Genomic DNA, 20,812 nt, shown 5'->3' with positions numbered 1-20,812 from the left:
GGGCTGCATTTTTTTCCCCTCTAGCTGTGGATGTATTTGAGGAATGTCAGAAGAGAGTTTAGAACTATCAATACATTGTTGCAGGAACAGCATGCCTACAATTGTATCTAGAATGATTTCACTTTGTTTACAAATATAAATGCTCCTTAAACATTTGAAAAAAATTACAGCTTTCTTTCTATCACACTGCTCTAAAACTAATAATATATTCATACTTGCTTTCCTTTAGAAAATAATACTTGCAGTTCACTTGCAAAATTATTTGTAGCATGCTTATGCTTGGTGACTAATATTCGTTATCACTTTTGAAAAAATAACTGTTTATATTTACAGATTTTCAAGGGTACAAATTAGTAGCTGGATGCTTTTGATTTTAAAAATATTAAGATACTCTTTTGTAATCTGAATAATGATGCATTCACTGATCCCTTTTTTTGTTTTTTGTTAAACCATGTAGAACCAATATTGTTACAGTGAAGTAGATCATGAGATACAAAAACTGAAAATAAAATTGTGAAAGGAAGGTACATTAAAAATATAATTGAAGCTTGAAAGTATACTAGCTTGCTATGTGTATCTTGTGACATTTTTTGCCATGTGTAGTGCTGAAAAGTGTCTCTTGTGTATAGCTGCCTTGGCTGCCGAAGAGCTTGGCTTTGAGCGATTTCATGCATTAATTCAGTAAGTAACATGTTGGAATATTTAAAATACAGTATTTTACAGTTTCACTGATATTCAAATTTTCTCCAAGATATATGGTAAAGTATTTAAAATGGTAGATAAAACTTGGAGTTTAAAACTTTATTTTCACATTGTGTATTTTTAATTCCAAAAAGGAAGCAGTAATTTATTCCAAAATTTTAAAATTTATCTAAAATATCAAATCTGCACACTTTGTACATTATTATGTGCATCTCTTTGTAGTCAAATGAAATGTAAGTTTAATAAAATTGAGTAAAAAGGATATAAATAATTAAATTTGTTCTGATAGTTTTCACAGATTATACTGATTTTAAAAGTTTGTTTGACCCATAGTCAAGAAACAACTGGCAGCATCTTGTATTTTTCCATTACATATAGACCAGCAAACATTTTAAAGAAATGTTTCATCTGAATGGATACAGCTATGTCCTCTATTTTAGCTTTAGCACTGTCCTTTCTAGTTTTTGTCTAGATGCTGGGTTGAAGGATGAAATGTTATTGAATTTGTCTTAGAAGGTAGCAATTAAAAGAATTTGCTATTTGGGTTTTTTTTATGGGAATAAAATATGAGGAACAAATCAAGAATAGTAATAGATATTTAAGAATATTTTGAATAAAATAAAACTTTCTAATATCTAAAGGTCACTACAAGTTTTTTCCTTCAAGAGTTCTTATGATAGTCTCTGCCATTCAGTTTTCAAAATATCAGACCCTATGATGACAGATAGAGCAGGAAAAAATATTGCCTGACCTCATAATCAACTTTTGTCTGTTCCTTGGTCCTGTCCTAGGTCCACAGATGTTTACCTATAATGGCTTCTCACAAAACACCCCACTGGGAGTCTGCATCCTTTCCCACGCCCTGTTGACCAAGTTTATTTGGCGGGTTAGGTTTCTGAGCTTTCTGTACCTCTTGTACTTTTTAAAGGTTGCAGCATGCTTTTTGCTATCAAGACTGGCTTGAGTGAACCTTTCCAGATTTGCCCCCGTTGCAATATAAATTTCGTAAGAATGGATGAGATTTATTAAAAACAAAAAAAAGTGGAGTAAAACCAAATGGCTTGTTTAGTGTATTTAGATTTACACTTAGCATAACATACATTAGGTAAGGCTTCTCCAGCTAAAGAAAAGAAACAATAACTACATGTTCTTAAAAGAAATCTATGGCTATGATCCCATGCTGCCCCCAGAGAAAGCAATCACCTCATTTTAACTAAATTCAGAGATTTATCCTGCCTTTCATTTAAGATATGTCATGCCTGTCTGAATATACCTCCCATCACTTAAATGAGCCCCTGATTCTCCATACAAGTTTTCCCCTTACACTCACTCGTACACCATTTGGAGACTTTTGCTTTTGTTGCTGTGTCTAAGAGGTGACCAAATGAGGATATGAACTTTTAGCAGTAGGTTTCCAAAGGTTTTAATGAGTCCTCTCAGAAATGTCATTTGCTTGCTCCTCAGAGAAAGTGGTTTTGGATAAAGCCATACACATCGTTCATTGAAGGAAGAGAGCTTTATGTGGCTGGGTGAAATTTTTCTTAAGAGAGGAGAGAGCTATATCTTTAATTATTAATTACTGTACTGACAGACCTATTCAGCCCAGTGCAACTTCAGATAGGAAAAATGTGTCAATTTATTCTAGCCACTTTGCATTATTTCAGGTGTATATAATTTATACTAAAATATTTGCATATCAGTAAAAATATAATCTTGTAACAAGCTTCTCTAATAAACCATTTATTTGCTTTTCTGATAAGTAAATATTAATAATTGTGTGGCGGGTATATTAACTGTAGAGGTTGCTGTATAACTGTCAGAGCATGCAGTAACACTGGTGTTACTCTTGTTTTTACTTGGACAACTTAATGCTAAGATTTACTCTCCTTTTTACTTTACACTATTTTAATCTTGCATCTAAATTATTTCTCCTTTTTCTGTCTTCAGCAAGCAATCATTCCAAAACTTTCCAGAACTAAAGGATGCAGTGTGGGATCTGTATTCAGTGTGGACAAATAAATTTGGAGTATTGCTCTTTCTGTATTCTGTGATATTGACAAAGGTTTGTTTTAAAAAGAAAATATTTGATCATTACTATTTTACTAAAATATGACCAGCAAGCTCATAAATGAAAATTGAGTTTATTCCAGATTTATGGGTACGATGGGCTCATTATTCATGTTGCATTGGGGCAACCAGAACTGAAATAAATTTGTAAATTGTTTGTATGAAAATTCCTTTCTGAACATCACATGGTATTTTACAGGAGAGTAGATGGAGAAGAATCCTTACACAGAGTTTAAAATGCATTTCTGGTCTGAGGCCCACCCTTGCCTGTTTAGTAAGAGATGTTAAGCCCATAAATCTGTAACTCTGTTTTCATTTTAGTTTTTAATTTTGCTGATAGCAGTGAAATCATGAGGAAAGAGGACATCCTTGCACAGTTTCCCCCACTGATGGTGTATAGTTATTGTTCCTTATCCCAGAGACAGGCAAAATACGGTCCACGGGACAGATTTGGCCCACCAAAACTTTGGATCACGCCTGCCACGATCCAGTGTCATGGGGCTCCCTGTCTGCTACACCTCCACACGCTGCTCAAAGAAGCTGGCTGTTGGGGCCAGCTTGTGCATCTCTGTGTGGTATGTGCTCTGGGGAGAAGGCAGTTACACACTCTGCCCCTGTTTCCAGCACAAACCTCAGAGCTCATATTGGCTGAAAACCATACTTGCAGTGCAGGTAGCATGCAAAGCTTCTCCCATGGGGCAGCTACGTACATGGCCCCAGCTGTCACATGGGCCTCAGTATGTGTCTCCTGGCCGGAGCCTGTGCCCCACCCCTTTCTGAATCCCACTTCCCTGACTCAGGTCACAGCCCAAACCCTCTGCACCCTTTTTTTGCTCCTCTGCCCCGGTCACATCTCCCTCCCAGACTCCACATTCCCTCCTGCACTCCACCCTGAGCTCCCTTCTACACCCACAAGACCCGCAGCTCTTCTATTAATATCATGGAAGTGTGTGGCCAAACTCTCTTACTAAATTCTTGGAGTCCCCCCCTTCACCCTCTGCCCCAATCCCCATAAAAAATTACTGCCCGCCCCTTCCGTTAACTCATGAACTTTAGGGTCAGCAGGGACCATAGTGACTTCTAGTGTGACCTCCTGTGCTTTGCAGGTCACAGAACTTCACTTACCCATTTCTGTAGCAGAATCCTTAAATTCTGGTTTAAATACTTCATGTTACAGAGAATTTACCATATACGCTAGTTTAAACATGCAAGTGACCCCCCTCGCATGCTGCAGAGGAAGGCAAAAATCCTGAGGGTCTCTGCCAATCTGACCTGGGAGAAAAATCCTTTCTGACTCAATTTGGCAGTCAGACCCCAAGCAAAGCATGTGAGCAAGATGACCTACCAGCCCGACACCTGAGAGAGAATTCTCTGCAGTAACTCCAAGCCCTTCTCATCGCCAGCTGTTGGAGATGTTTGCTGCTAGTAGTCATAGGTTTCCTACAATGGCATGTAAGCAATCTCATCATACCACCCTCTCAAGAAACTTGCCAAACTAAGTTTTGAAGCTTGTTAAATCCTTTGCCCCCACTGTTAGTATTGAAAGGCTGTTCCAGAACTTCGCTCCTCCTGATGGTAAGAAACTTTCATCTAATTTCAAGTCTAGACTTAATAGCCAGTTTATGTCCATTTGTTGTGGTGTCACATTGGTACTTAACTCCTCTCCCCTCTCCTTGGTATTTATTTGTTATTCCCCTATGATTTAGAGGGAACAATCATCTCCTCTCAGCCTTCTTTAAGTTACGCTAAACAAACCAAATTCTTTTGAGTCTCCTCTCATAAGGTGAGTTTTCCATTCCTCATATCATCATAGGAGCTCTTCTCTGCACCTGTTCCTGTTTAAATTCATCTCTTTTAAGCATGGAATTGTGCATAGTATTCCACATGAGGCTTTACCGGTACCATGTTCCCAGGTTATAGCAAAAATTCTTGTTGTTACCTTGTACTTGTACTTTCCACTATTCAATTTCATTCCACTTGTATTACTCCAGTTTACAAGGTCATCCAGATCGTCTTCTGGTCCTCCTCCATATTGGCTATACCTCCCAATTCACAGATTTTTTTTAGCACATTCTTACTTTCTGTGCTAAGGTCAGTAATAAAAATGTTAAATAAGATTGGTCCCAAGACAGATCCATAAGCAACTGTACTAGTAATCTTCCTCCATCCTTAAGTTTCACCTTTTTACAGTGAATCTTTGTTGTCTTCCCTTCTTGAAAGTCTCACTTTAATACCCATCTACACTAATTTAATAATTTCCCATATGGGAATACATCAGATGCTTTACTGAAATCCAGGTAAACTAGACCTCAGCTGTATTTCCTTGTCTAAAAAATCAAGTTACTTCTCAAAGGAGATCTAGTTGGTCTGGCATGATCTGCATTTTTTGCAACCATGTAGTGGTTTATCCCAAAATGTCTAACTATTTTCTCTCACAATTTGTTCCAACATGTTGCATGTGATTGAGGTTTAACTAACAGGGTGTTATTTTTCCAGATCAGTTTTTTCCCCCTTTGTTAAAAATAAGAACTATGTTAGCAATTCTCTAGTCATATAGGGCATGATCCCCCGAGTTAACGAATGCATTAAAAGGCCTTGCAATTTCATGTGCCAGCTCTTTTATTATTCTTAGATGGAGATTATCTGGGCTACCTGATTAGAACCATTAAGCTGTTTGTGTTTAACTTCACTTTGGATGTGGTAACTTATCTCCATATCTTCATTAGCCATCTTGCCACTATCCCTAAACTCGTCTTTTTCCTCTTAAAAACTGAGGCAAAGTATTTGTTTGGGTGTTGGATCATGCCTTCTGTCAGTTATGCCATTCTGCCATGAGGCTACAGGGTAGCCAACCTTTTTATGTCTTATTGTCTGATTTAATTGTCTGCTAGCTTTGAGCTTGTATTCAGTCCTTAACACCAATGGTTTTTTAAACAAGTACTCCAATGAGTATTTCTGCTTGCTTTTTTTTTTTTTCTCTAGGGTATTGAAAACATAAAAAATGAAATTGAAGATTCCACAGAACCATTGATAGATCCTGTTTATGGCCATGGGAGGTAAGTTGTAAGTAGTGACTTTAGTGAGATGTATTTGCAACCATTTATATTTTCACTAGACTAGGCAGATTATTCAGTGGTCTTCTCTGTGGAGTTACTAGCACACTTTCCCATGTTTCTAAAAGTGATGAATCTTTTAGAAATAATTGTTGAGCACACTTAATATGAAAATAATTCAGTTGCTATTCTATAGTAGTTAAAAAGCAACAACTGTTGCAGTAACTTTCTACTTGAATTCTGGGAACCCCTCTGTACACACTGTTTGCTGTATTTTGAAACAACCCTTCATAATACAGAATTCAGTTTCTTATGATGGCAATAAGTTGGCATTCTTATGTTCAAATGTTGATTTTAAACCATTTTGGATGTCATTGAGATATATTTAAACAGAATTCAAAATATTTAAACAGCAAAGTTCTTGCTAAGATGCGAGTTTTCCACTTGGTTCAGGAATAATTAGATTTGCAGAAATATATTGCATGTCACTTTTTAATAAGGTGTATCTTTCTATTACATAGCCAAAGCTTAATTAACCTCTTGTTGACGGGGCATGCAGTTTCTAATGTGTGGGACGGAGATAGAGAATGCTCAGGAATGAGTAAGTTACTTCCAATTTACAGTTTTATCTGTTTACACAGAATAAGTGTTTGTTAGAAACTCATCTCCTTGTTTAGTAGGTGAGATGCTATTTAACTGTCTTTAAGTCCAGTGTAGTCCATCAAATGAAAGTAATATTTAATCCTCCTTGGTGTTGATTAATCCTCAAAATCCTTGTGAGGTTGATGTTTAGCCAATATTTCTATAACGCTCAGGGATGTATGGGTATACCTCTTTGTAGTTTATTCAAAATCATGTCTAACTCTTCTGGGCTACAAAGGTTCGGCCTGTATAAATGAATTCCCTGACTTCGGCAAAATTTTTGATCTGGCATAGGCATGGACTGTGTAGATGCTCTGGGGCTGGAGCACCCATGGGGGAAAATTAATTGGTGCTGAGTACCCACTGATGCCAAACTCCCTCTTCCCCCCGTCTCTCCCCGGCCCCCCCCACCCATCTCATGCACCGGCTTCCCATGCTTACCAGCTCTTACTTCCCTCCCAGCACTTCAGGAGTGCCACAGATCAGTTGTTTGCAGTACTTAAGCTCTGGGAGGGAGGGAAGGAGCAAGGATAGGGCACCTTCAGGGGAGGAGGCAGGGCGGCTACAGAGTCCCAGGTTGGAGCCAAGAACAAAGCCCTGCGGCCAGCCGATGGGGACTCTGGGCCCCACTGGTCACAAAGCCTGGGGGTGTTGCAGCAGCCCCTGCTGTCATGCTTCCCTCCTCTGGCAGTCTGCATTGACCTCCTTTAGTCCAGCAAATTCTCTAGTTTGACTCCGGTCAGGTCCCAAGGACGCTGGAGTAGAGAGATGCAACGTGCATCTTCTATGATACATCCCTGCACCCAACTATTCCTGGGGAAGAAAACATCATCCAAGTGTATAGGGGGAATTAAAAGGAGTGCTTACATACCTACCAAAACACTTTGGATTGTGTGATTGAATAATAGCTTATAATTGTGTAGTAGTAAACATATTTTGGTTGCCTACATTCCACTGTCTTAGTAAGGAAAGCTGAGTTATAGCATTTGGGAACAGGTCTATGCTTTTCCATTCTTTCTCACTACCTTCGTCTAGGGATGTTAAAATGCGTGTATACACATGGGGGGGGGGTGTGGATTGTGGGGAGCTAGCTTAAAAGCCTGCTCTCTGCACGTACTGGCTTCCACCTGCCCATTTTCCCCGCAGCAGTGTACTGGGAGGAGGAGGGGGTAGGTGCAGTTGGTTCACCGGAAACTGGTGTTTATGGGGAACTGGCTTAAAAGCTGACTCCCCTTGAGCACCGGCTTTTGCCTGCCCCCTCACACTGCTGCCTCTGATACAGAGATAGCGGCGGGGGAGGGGCTGCATGTAACTGTGAAGGTTAACTGATGAACCCAGGCTTAAGTAGCGATATTCTCATTTTATTTAATATTAGTTTATTGTACAGATTTACTATATATAATATCAGACAAAATAAATGTCTTAACACTTAGTATAATTGTGATTTGATTCCTGTTAGTCTGTTTTTGACCCCAGTAATGTTGATTCAGTGGGAACATGCTGAGATCCTAAATCTTAATACTAGAGAGATTCGTATTTTTAATCAAATTCATGCTTTTGGTTAGTTATTGAAAAAGATCAAATTACAATATTCAGTAATTTAAAACTGTTCTACAGATGGTATTCAGTACTGACTTGTGAAATTCCATAAGCATCTAAGTGCCATAGGGGAATATTAAATAACTGTTTTCCTTCCCATCTCTCACCAATTTAGATTCTTTTGTTTTAAAATTGTTAGAGCCAATTCCACTTTACCCCTTTGACTTCCTATTCATTTACTTCCCACACTTACTATGTTCATCTAGTCCTCTCTCTTCCATCCTATATTCCTGCATAGTTGGAAGATGTCTTTCAATTGTGAGTACCAAGTTTGAGATTCATAAAGTAGTTTTAAAATTTGCTTGATTTCATTATGAAGAATTTTTGTGGTGGACTTTACCAATTTTAATACCAGTTTATTTTTGTTGGCTCAAGTGCTATGATCTAGAAATTAGTAATTTCATCTGAATGAAACAGCTGCATAGAGAGACTACATTTAATTGGCATACAGCTGGTCCCCGAGTTATGAACGAGTTACAGACCAAACACTTGGATGTAACTTGAAATGTTCATAAGTCGGACCCCATTGGTTTACATTGCGACTGTGCTGTTCGTAAGCGCGGATTGCGTTCGTAACTCGGGGACCGCCTTTAAGACCGCGTCATGAGAGGTTTGGTCATAAATGTGAACGGTCATAAATCAACCGTTTGTAAATCGGGGACCGGCTGGATACAGTGCTGTATCTTTTAAAAAACTGTAATGTAAGAACTTCTGCATTATTACATATCAACACAAGGTGGCACCTAAGTTGCATTCCACTTTAAGTAGCATCACCAAATAAAGCACAATAAAGGCCAGAAATAAGTGCTCTTATAAAAGGTGCAGTATACTAAAAATTAGCTATCCAATAAAGTAACTGTAAAATTATTTTAAGATCGGACCAATTTCCTGACAAGAATCCTCAGATAGTATGGCAGGTTATGTGGAAGCCCTCAACTATCAGAGGATCTCTTATGATTCCTTTGTGATGTAATGTATCAAAAGAGCAGGTAGTTCTCTGTCCTGCACTAGACCTTTCACTCAATACTTGTTTCAGGCATTCACTTCATAAAATCAGACTCTTTCCCTTTCAGCTTCAGTACAGCATCTAGAAAGAATCTCTGCCTGGGCCTACTAGTAGAGATAGAAGATAGCTTTCATCCTATGTCTTAAATCTATCTATATATTTTAGAACTGTTGGTCAGTTTGTTCAAGAATTCTCCTAAACGGTAAGAGCTAGACCACCAAATTTGTTATGCAGCTGCCTCTTAACTTAAACCAAGGTCAGGGTTTGGTGGTGGTAGGACAATGGCATGGGCCTGGCTTCCCTTGCTGCCTGCCACACAGGCAGCGCAGGGGGCAGGCAGGAGTTGGCTCCTGTGGAGCTGCCTGACCTCCACACTGCTGCCTCTTTATCAGAAGCAACTGGAATGGGGACAGGCTGGAGCAGGTGCTCAGGTGGGAGCTAGTGCTCGTATGGAGCTCCCTCCTCTCCACCCCTCTTCTCCCCCCTCCCCCTCCCAAACATGTAACCACTCAAATTTCAAGTGGTTACACATAAACAATAATTAACATCCCTAGTCCCCACTCATCCACCCTCAGGCCAAGCCAGTGAGCAGGCCATGCTCTCCCCCCGCCCTGGGCAGACTTGGAGAGAAGTTGGTGATTGGGATGCGTGTCCCTCCTCTCCTCCGGGCCGGCCCTGGGGAGAAGCTGGGGAAAATCCCCTCCCTGGAGTTTCCCCTCTCCCAACCTTCTTCACTGACTCCTGCACCCCACATCCACAGCTTTATGCTCTGAGCCCCCACATTCCAAAGGCCCTGCTCTGACTCCACACTCCCTTCCCCACAGACACACACAGTCAGTCTTGCCCTGAAATAATGGTGGGTAAATCTTTTAGTTTACTGTATATTTGAGATAGTTCACATGTCCATCTTTCTGTTCAAGAACTCCTAAATAGTAAGAGCTAGGTCCACCAAATTTGGTAAGCAGCTTCCTTTTATCATAACTTAAAGCAAAGTACGGGGTTGGTTTTTCCAGAACAATGTGATGTGCCTGGAATGGGATTGTTTCCCATATAGAAAAGAGAGGCAAGAGAAAGGGGCTAGTGGGGGGCACTACTCTTCTCCCTCCCTCCCTCCTCCTTCCCAGCTGTGACTGCCCTAGTCCTGAGCCTCCCACACCCCAGGCACGCCTTAGGGAGGTTGGAGTGGGCTGAAGCTTTCCAATTCATATGGGAACATTGCTGACTGTTCCCATCATCAGGGAACAAGAGGAAAGTAGTTTGCTGCATTCCTCACTCGTACTGGGAAGTGCAAGGTGCTATGGAACTTGGATCTGTTCCAGCTGCGGGGGACATGCACCCCTTTCCTGACTCTGCTCACTGGAGCTGCAGCAGCCATGGAGAGGCACTTTTCACCTGGCCCTAAGCTGCTGCCGTGAAAGAGGCCTGGGGAGTTAGTCCTCTCTCTCCCTGGGGCAGCCTGCATACTGAACCCCTTATCCCCAGCTCTACCCTAGAGCAAGGATTCCAATGAAGCATGTACATTTTCATTTTATTTTCCAAAATAACAAAAATGTAAATACCCAAGCAATACCGGGTAAATGTTCTAGTGCTAAACATCAATTGTACTTGTCATATTCAGTATCCTGTTAAGACACAGTTCTGTAGTGCTTGGACTCTTGTACTGCATTTCAAAAAGCTCTTATCTGGTGGACTGATTTTTAAGACTGATTTGAGTGATTAGATTTTTTTTCCCACAAAGGGAATTTGATATATGGTATTAACTGGAATTATTGTATTGTTATGACCTTTTGATAGGCTAGTTGTTTGTGTCAGTTTGTTTGTTTAGGGTTTAATTCAGCTGGCATCACTTGAGCCATTGAAGTTGTAAGCTCTAAATAAAGATTGCTCCTTTGTCAAAAGCGCACTTTTCATTACATTTTTAATGGGACTTGCAACTTTACCTTCTTTTGAAGGGTAGAGTACGATTCTTCTCAGTATATTGCCATATAAAGCAATAGGGATATAAGTGGAAAAAGTATGCTGCTTGAGCTCCAGAATGTATCCGTGCATGGGCAGGTTCTTTCCTGTTTGTTTGAATGTCAGCCTGGAAAGAATTTTAACAGCTTGTCCAAAGATACTTCCAAAACAGAGGTTAATTGGGAAAATCCTTTTATGATAAACTTTTGCTTCTGCAAGGTATAGAATCTTCAGGGCAACTCAGAGCAAAGAAGTCTGGGGCAGCATTGGGAAAATTAGGTAGTGAATAAAAAAACAGCTTACATAAATGAAACACAGATCATGCCAAACTCACCCACTACTTTTTTGACTTAGTGGAATGGTTAGATAATGAAAATGATTGGAAAAACTAACACTTCCTTCATGAAATTCCCGTAGCCCATATGCTGCACAGGTTTTGAATTCAGCAAATTAAACTTTCAAGTTTGTAAAAATACATTACAGATAGTGTCCAAGTAAATGAGAGCATCCAATACTGTCATAAAATGTGGGATTGAGTATAACTATAATATTTAAAAAAGTTATTTTTTTCCCCTCTTCAGAATGTTTGCTCTGTGTTACTCCAGAACTTGCTCCATTGGTAAATGCATCACTGTTTGTAATCATAACATGTTACTATTACTAACAAATATATATTTAAGAATTACAGTTTGAGGGGGAAGGTTCCCAAAGCTTCAGTGTAATTCTCTGAAAAGTGACTTTGGATATGTCTACACAGTAATTAAACTACTCAGGCTTTAGTGGGACTGTAAAAATGCGGTGTAGGGTCCCAGAGCTTGGGCTCCAGTCTGATCCCAAATGCATACACCACAGTGTTACAGGTTTGCAGCCTGAACCTAGTAAGCCCAAGCCAGCTGCAGATGTTGTTTTCTGTGTAGATGTAACGTTGAAAACTTTTAAATAGATCTGTTCACTGTGTGTTCAGACATATGCTTTCTTTAATATCACAAATGTTTATTGCTTTTATTCATGTTAGAGTGAAAGCTGGATTCTACTCCTTTTGATCAACAGAATTGTTTACTAACTTCTAATCAGGTAGATCTGTTTAAATCTAGGGATGCTATGTTTTAGGCTGCATAATCTTTTACTGGTGGTTATTCCAGAGCAGAAAAAAAAACTCAGCTTGACTTTCATCTCCAAGAGAATGTCTAGCTCAGGCAAATAGATTAAGTAAATTTTGTACGTATAGCGTGGACTACTGAGACATAAGCATGGGAGCTCAGAGCCATTTTTAATCCTTTTCATAGTGGAACTACATTTCCACAAATATGCTGAAGTCCAAGTTTTAGTTCTATATAGCTTATACTTTTCAAAGATCAATTGGCTTTGAAGTATTTTTCATTCTTATTGTGGACTTCCCTTTAAAAATAGTCCTCCTTCATTTGATTAGTGCAATTACTTGACTGCTTATGCTGGTGGTTGCTTGTAGTATAATTTAAAAAGTGAAGTTCCCTAAAGAAAAATGTAATGGTGAGAAATAGCCATTTATTAATAACTAATATTTTAGCTATTTAATTTTTGCAGTCAATTGTGTCAATAAGCTTAGAAAAAAGTGTGGAAAACTTTGCTCCTTTAATTTTCAGAAATGACAGTTTCAGGGTATTTTTTTTAATAGATTTTGCTTTATCATTGTAAGTCCAAACTTTTTTAAAGGACTATTAATAGCATACTTTTCATAAAATTAAAAATTCATTGCAGTTGTATTTATTTATGAAAAAAGTAATTTGGGATTTGCCCAAACTGCTTTTTGAATCCTTGTTTAAGTATATCTTTATAAAATAGATATTTTATACCATGCCATTTTTGAAAAAATAGAAAATAATTTCTGCAATAAAATGTTTGTGTTTTATTTTTAAACAGAATTACTTGGTATACGTAAACAGGCAACTGTAGGATTTTTGACATTAATGGAATCTTTAAGATACTGTAAGGTAAGCTGCTTTTTTAATATTTCTCTTGCAAGTTGCTTCTTAGCAATATGCCAGTAATCCATCATCCTCTTCTGAAAATATTGCCTGTAGATACTTCATTGTAAACTGTTGGAGAATAGCCTTTGAAGAGTTATTAGGTTTGTAGTATTTCTAGCCTCAAAATGAAACTGAAGCTAAAAGTCTTTAATAAAATACTTGACTATCAATAAATAGAATGTTAAATATGTATCTTGTATAGAGTTGCCATTAAGCATGAATAGTTTATTCTCATCATTAACAGAATTGCTAACTTATATATGTTTTGCCTTTTTTTTTCCCCAGTCAAAAGAAGCTGTTTAAATAGGAAATTCCTAACTTGCTCAAAAATACCACGCATTTGTAATGCTTTATTTTATACCAGGATAAAAACATATGGAGAAAAAAATAATAATGATCCTTATCTCCCCACTTGTTAAATTAAAAAAAATACCTAAATCTTCAGTTATACGGAAAATAGACAAAAATGAATAGCTAAAATGTGTAATTTTAGTAGCAATTTAGATTAAAGCTAAAAAGGAATGGTTCGCTATTAGTGCATTGGTAGGAAGCTCTCAGGTTTGATTTTTACAAAGAAATTGCTTTGAAGCAAATTAATTTAAGTAGAAGCTGGTATTGTTTTATACATAGGGTTAAATCCAAGATAATGTGTGATTTTGTGTATTGTAGCTTTTTTGTTCCTTGTCTCTCTGTGCTATCTGTGATTTCTAGGTTTTTTACAAAATTACCTGGTTACTTACTTATTACTATTTATCTGTGCCAAAAACATTGACATCCAAGGGCTGGATTAGGGGTGGGCAATAATTTTTTCAGGTGGCGGCAATTCACAAATTTTAGTATGTGGTTGTGGGCTAAGCCCCTGGAGGGGGTAGGGCCTCAGTAGGGCCTCAGGAGAAAAGGGGTGATTTCCTCTAGGGGTCACATGCCCTAGGCAGGGGGAGGGGACTTCACATGTTCCTCTGCCCCCAGTTCAATTGGGACCTGGGGGCGGGGAGCACATGAAGTCTCTCACTCCCTGCCCTGCCAGGGGTGTGTGGCACCTAGAGGGAACCACCAGCCATTTTGAACAGCTGGTGGTTCCTTCTACACACCACTCGGTGCTGGGGGAGGGGAGAGGGAGGAGATTCTACACACGCCCCCACCCTCAGGCCAGTGGGGATCTGGGGGTAGGGGAGTGCACAAGATAATTTGCTGTTCCCTGTAGGGAGCCTCCAGCTGCTTTGAACTGTGAATGACTTTGTGCACTCCCCCGCCTTCAGGTCTCGGGGCAGGGAAACCGTAAGATGGGCCACGGGCCAGATCAAATAGCTTAGTAGGCTGTATCTTGCCCACCTCTGGGCTGGATGCTAACTGTATGTGTTCATCACTGCGTATATCAAAATCTACTTAAGTACCATCTCTGTGGCTATTTTGGGATGTTGTGATTCAGAACATAAGTCTTCAACACGAGGTTTTAGTTAAGGGACGTTAGTATGCTTTTCACTACACTTGCAATATTTTGGAAACTTTGTTAATATTTTCTGTCTGTCATGCATGCACTCTTGTTATGGTAACATTTGTCAAAGAGCACCTTGTTGGTGTATGTTTTCATACTACACCGAATCCTTTAAACTTGGCTAATGCTGTATAGAGGATTGTCTAGACTTTTCATTATATTGAAAAGATTGACTGCAAACCATGTATGTCTCAAAGTTCATTCACTCATTTTAAATACACATTGATTAAAAAGATGCAGTGGTAGATTAAGATGAGCAGAAATGCACCTAATAAAGCGCATGTGGCAGAGTGATGTCTTAATCTCATCAATACCCCATTGGCCTTTGTAGGGAGAATTTGTACTTCTGAAGTGAGGGGCCAGTAACATATTAGGTTACCTTAATCAGGATGAAGAAATGCATCATAATTGCTGTTTTATTTTTATGAGGTAATAAAAGTTTATAATCACAGGATCCATAGCCAAGTACATATGCAAATAAGCACAAGAGTATAGTTACTTTCATGAATGTTTGGGTTCTGAGATTGTAAAATGGGATATTGTGGCCTTCTTTGACAATTTCCCGTATTAAAATCTTCTCCTGATGTTCCAACAGCAGCTCTATTGTTTTCCAAATTCTTCAGCGAAGTGTTGACCTCCTGAGTACTTTTTCCTGGACAGTTGGTACTTGGGGGCTAAAGCAGTATAGTCTCAGGAGGTGAAACTGCTACATTTATTAAATTGGGCCAACTTGTATGATTTTGATAAATTTTTTTCAGGAGCCAAGGTTTGAAAACATATTTAATATGCTATCTAACATGAAGAATTATGATGTTTACAAACAATTACTTTTGATTTAATTGACTGACTTAAACAGCTTACCCTTATCACTTAGTCCTCCTTTTTTAAATCAAGTTGGTAACTTTTGTTAAAAAAAAAAAATAGTTCAGCTAAATAGAAATCTTTGCATATGAATGAATTGAATTCATGTTGTGAGGCTTTCTTGTCAGTTGCTTTAAGACCCCCCACTCTTTTTCCCCCTATGCATAAACAGTGAGTTAGGCCTCAAAGTTACAGAATACCACCAGCTCTAGACTTCAGTGGTGATCAAAGGCACTTGGCACTACACAGGGTTGGGCCTAGTGCAGTGTGGGACAACCTAGGCTAGAGAGTGGGCTGCATGAGTGGCTCTCCTCAGTGGGCAATAAGATTGTCATATCCAAGATGGTCTCACCAGATAGGGTAGTTTTCCTAACTGCACTAGCATACCTAGAATTTGCGGGGTGTGCTAGTTGAGCCATAGCAGCACTTGGATTGGATGCAGAAGGAACTCATGGCTCTCTCAATGTTGTGTGCAAAGAGCACACACTTCACTTCATATGCCCTTGCTTTAAATGTGTCTCCTTTTGTAATACCAATAGGAAAATAAACCATGTGGGCAAAAACTAGCAGAATCTGGCAAATCTGTGCATGGGCAACAGTAAACAAAATTTCTCGTGGGTGACACATAGAAACCCAATAGGCCACAAGTGTTTTGAGGGCCACAAGTTGCTGCTCATCACTGACGTAGTCCAATCTAATCTCACTGGTGATTGGATTTATATGGTTAAATCAGATTATCAATTCTTAAATGGGGTGTGTAGTAATAATAATAAAAAAAGCTTTGCCAATGTGTTTTAGTACTACCTTCAAATTTTGACTCTCTAAATTTTTAGTGTTACAGATTTTGGGAATTGCGGGAGGTATTGGGGGCTTCATTATTGCTGTATAGCTAATTTGTTTGTTTTTACTGCACCTTTTTTAGGTTGGCTCCTACTTGAAATCTCCAAAGTTCCCTATTTGGATACTTGGTAGTGAAACACATCTCACAGTCTTTTTTGCCAAGGTATGATAGCTTTGGTTTTTGTTATATGACCCCAGACAGAAAAATACCATAGAAGGCCAAAGTTCAGAACTTGCTACAGTATGAGTTTCATCTGCCTTTAATACAAAAACTGAATCACTGAACTTTAAAACAAGCCCTCTCCTTAAATGCAAGTTTAACAGGTTCAGTGATATCTTTAAAGATTCTTCAAGCTTAAGCTTTCATTTAAAAAAGGAGAGCTTGTTTCAGATACTGGTATATTTTAAGCTTTATGGTGCCAAAGCTGTTATGTCTGATATCTTAAATTGTTGTGGGGAAAATTCAATAAAATATATAGTGTCTTTAAAATCCTACTTGATTAAGAATGTTTTTACCCATATTTAAATCCCATGAATTACAGAAATATGTGCTGTAAATTCCCTTAATAGAATATGCATACTAAATGTTTAGAATTAGTATATCATATGCAGAAACTCTTTATTCTTTAGGATGTAAGCTTTAACTATATTCCATTATACTTATAATATTTAAGTTGACCATTCCTAATGTACTCTGAAATCATATGTTGAATTTTCTCTAGATACATTGTGTTTCCATAATTTTGGTTGAGACTTTTTTTTTCCTGTTTACCTTCTCTGAAAAGCTGCTTTCTGTGTAAGTAATTCTTTGATTTTAGGAAATGGTGGCTTTTACTTTATGGAAAGATTTTTTTGACGTTTTGCCCATTCATAATTCACCATCTTGAAATGAGGTTGTCTTTTAGGTCATAATTCTGAAACAAGAGATGAAGGTTAAGCACAGAAGTTTTTAGCTGTTAAAAGTGGTCTCTGTATTATAATTTGCAGGAGAGTTCTACCTGCTTTCTGGTGAATCTTTTTCTGTTCAAATCCTCCTAAAAATCAATTGTGATATGAAGCCTGCATGAGTTGAAAAGCAAAATAGCTAATTTATCAATAAATAAGCTGTTTTATCAAAGTGTACAGATGTGCCATTCTATCTAGCTAAATTCTTTTTGTCATCTTTCCTTTGGACTTCCTCTTTATCTGCTCCCTGTTTGATCCTCACTTGATACACATGTGGTTTTTGTAAACTTGAACAGGGACTCTTTGCTTGTTTGAAGTCTGATGATGATGTGCATTCAAAAACAATTATTTCTATTAAACTGACTTAAATTTTCCTGAATTAGAATAATAAAGACAAAGGACTGAAATTGTCAATAGTTCTTCTAGTCTAGTCCCTTGCAGTGAGGCAGAACTTATCTAGACCATCCCTGACAGGTGTTTGTCTAACTTGTATTTAAAAATCTCCGATGACAGAGATTCCCCAACCTCTCTAAGTAATTTGTTGCAATGCTTAACTGCCCTTTTAATTAATGGAAGCTTTTTCCTAGTGCCTAGCTTAAATCTCCCTTGCTGCAATTCAGGCTCATGATCATTTGTCCGGCCCTTAGTGACTATGAAGAACAATTTATCTCTCACACATGTGTGCTCTCTGTCTCTGTCTCTTTTTCTCTAGAGGGCCCAGCCTGCTAGTATACTTGTACATTGTTAATTTGTGTGTCCTTCTCCCTTTTCCCCTCCAACTTATCTCCAGGCTAAACAAACCCAGTTTTTCCAATCATTCCTTATAGGTCACGTGTTCTAGACTTTAAATTTTTGTTGCTCTCCTCTAGATTTTTTTCTAATTTCATAAATCCTGAAGTGTGGTGCCCAGAACTGGAGGCAATACTCCAGTTGAGGGCCTTATCAGCGCTGAGTAGACTGAGCAAAATATCAGAAATCATTTTTTCAAGCACCCCGCTAATACATTCCAGAATGGTTGTTCTTTTTTGCAACATTATTACATTATTGACTCATACTTAATTTATACTACAACACCCTGATCTCTTCTGCAGTACACCCTCCAAAATAGTCATTTCCTATTTTGTATTAATGCAGTTAATTTATTCTTTCCTAAGTGTAGTACTTTACTTTTATCCTGATTAATTTAGACTGTTTCTCCAGTATGTCAAGATCATTTTGATTTTTAACCCTGGCCTCCAAAGTGCTTATATTTTCTCCCAGCTTGGTATCATCCATAAACTTTACAAATGTACTCTCTCTGCAATTATCCCAGTATTTTATGAAAATATTGAATAGAACCAACCCCAAGGTAGATGTATGTGGGACCTCTCTCAGTATACCATTCCATCTCAACTATGAGCCACTGATATCTACTCTCTGAGGCTAAGTCTACACTGCAGCTTGATTTCGGGATACCAGAGCTATTTCGCATCTTTTGAGCGTGCCTGTTATTTCGAAATATAATGGGCTCTCTATTCTGATATCCCTGTAAACCTCACTCCACAACAGTAAGGGATGTTTCAGAATAGCGATTTATTTCAATATAAGTGCTGTGTAGACAGCGCCAAATTTCAAAATAAGCTATTTAGAAATTAACTCAAAATATGCAACGCAAATTGCATAGCTTATATCAAGCTCCAGGTGCGGTGTAGAAGCACCCTGAGTGTCTGTTACCAGCTTATTGTGCATCCACCTTATAGTAGGTTTGTCTATACAGGCAGTCCCTGGGTTACGTACAAGATAGGGACTGTAGGTTTGTTCTTAAGTTGAATCTGTATGTAAGTCGGAACTGGCGTCCAGATTCAGCTGCTGCTGAAACTGACCGCCAGTTCTGACTTACATACAGAATCAACTTAAGAACCCCAGGCGTCCCCAAGTCAGCTGCTGCTGAAACTGATCAGCAGCTGATTCCAGGAAGCCCGGGGCAGAGCAACTCTGCCTCGGGCTTCCTGTAGTCAGCGCTGGTCAGTTTCAGCAGAAGCTGACTTGGGGACGCCTGGGGCAGAGCAGCTGGGGTGCTGCTGGGTTGCTCCAGTAGCGCCGCTCCTCGGTGCTACTGGACCAACCCAGCAGCACCCCATCTGCTCTGCCCCAGGGTCCAAAACAAAAGCCTGGTCTGCTGGGGGGGGGGCACACTAGCTGCGCGCCTCCCCCCCCCCAGCAGACCAGGGACACGGGGAGCAGAGCTGCAGCGGCAGCGGGGTGCCATGCCTCTGAGGCTTTGCTCTAGCAAAGCCTCAGAGGCGCGGGATCCCGCCGCGGCTGCGGCTTCAGTCCAGGTGCCTGTGGTCTGCTGGGGACGGTCCCCAGCAGACCACAGGCACCCGGACTGAAGCCGCAGCCGCGGGGGGGTCCCGCGCCTCTAAGGCTTTGCCAGAGCAAAGCCTCAGAGGCGCGGGGAACCGCCGCTGCTGCCGCTTCAGTCCCGGTGCCTGTGGTCTGCTGGGGACGGTCCCCAGCAGACCACAGGCACCTGGACTGAAGCCGCAGCCGCGGGGGGGTCCCGCGCCTCTGAGGCTTTGCTCTGGCAAAGCCTCAGAACCGCGGGAACCCGCCCGGTGCCCCTGGTCTGCTGGAGACGGTCTCCAGCAGACCAGGGGCACCGGAGCAGCTTACGAACGGGTTTTCTCGCCCCGGAGCTCGCAGGTAGCAATCCGCCACCTCGACCTCCGGGGCGAGAGAGCCCCGTTCGTAAGTGCGGATCCGACATAAGTCGGATCCGCGTAAGTCGGGGACTGCCAGTACTATATTTTTCTAGTTTATGAGAAGGCCATGTGAGAAAATATCTGAAGCCTTCAAATCAAAACATGACCTCTGCTGCATTCCCTTATCCACAATGCTTGATTCCCTGTCAAAGAAGAGTAGGTTGGTTTCACATAGTTTGTTCTTGACAAATCCATATAGACTTTTTTCCCTATTGCCTTAACTTCTATGTGCTTGCAAATTGATAATTTGATTATTTTCTGCATGATCTTTCTGGGTCCTGAATTTAAGCTTGCTGGTCTACAATTCTCTTGGCTGCCTTTATTCCCCTTCTGGTCCAGGCCCTGCCAACTTGAAGACCGCTAACTCATCTAAAAATTCTTACCATGTTGGTTTTTTTTCCTATTTTAGCTTTCTATCCTACCCATTTTTGCTGCTGTAACATTTGAAGTCATTGCTGCATTCCCTGTTCCCTGGAGAAAAGTAGCCAATCAAGAAGTAAACAGTCTCCCTCTTTCCTTGCCCTTGACTGAGATTAGTTTGTGGGGCTAGGCAGCAGTGTCAGGTTGGCTCTGCACTTAGCCACACCACTCCTGTGACAAATAAGCCTGCTCTTCTTAGCTCCTTCCTCTCCCCTCCCTCAGCCATGAAATACAAGGGAAATGACAATGAACAATTCCCCCTGGTTTTGAGGGTGGGGGAAATGAAGGAAAAGGGTGTTCATAGCTTCCAGGATTTACTTTTGTTGACATACACCTGGAAGCAGGATAAGAGGACCCAGTTGAATCTGCCTGTCGGGTTTGAGAGATGAGGGTGAAGATTCCCCCAGAGCTGCAGGAGAAGCAAAGTTACCCTATGGGGCTTAGGCCAGACTTGATGTGGGGGTGGAGGGTGAATG

The 20,812-nt window shown here is 39.9% G+C and overlaps 1 protein-coding gene across 2 annotated transcripts in view; it reads left to right on the top strand.

Annotated features, from left to right (window-relative positions):
* MINDY3 (MINDY lysine 48 deubiquitinase 3) overlaps positions 1-20,812 on the top strand; it is an 80,238-nt gene that overhangs the window by 19,532 nt on the left and 39,894 nt on the right. For both annotated transcript variants that reach the window (XM_075922447.1, XM_075922448.1), the window contains 6 exons: positions 630-681; positions 2,650-2,764; positions 5,752-5,825; positions 6,344-6,423; positions 12,925-12,995; positions 16,310-16,390. In XM_075922447.1, the coding sequence (XP_075778562.1) occupies positions 630-681; positions 2,650-2,764; positions 5,752-5,825; positions 6,344-6,423; positions 12,925-12,995; positions 16,310-16,390 (473 nt within the window). The remainder of the gene's footprint in view (positions 1-629; positions 682-2,649; positions 2,765-5,751; positions 5,826-6,343; positions 6,424-12,924; positions 12,996-16,309; positions 16,391-20,812) is intronic.

Source organism: Pelodiscus sinensis, chromosome 2 (assembly GCF_049634645.1).
Source record: "Pelodiscus sinensis isolate JC-2024 chromosome 2, ASM4963464v1, whole genome shotgun sequence".
Taxonomy (NCBI): domain Eukaryota; kingdom Metazoa; phylum Chordata; order Testudines; family Trionychidae; genus Pelodiscus; species Pelodiscus sinensis.
Note: the sequence above shows the minus strand (reverse complement) of the source record. Positions and strands in the feature narration are given on the sequence as shown.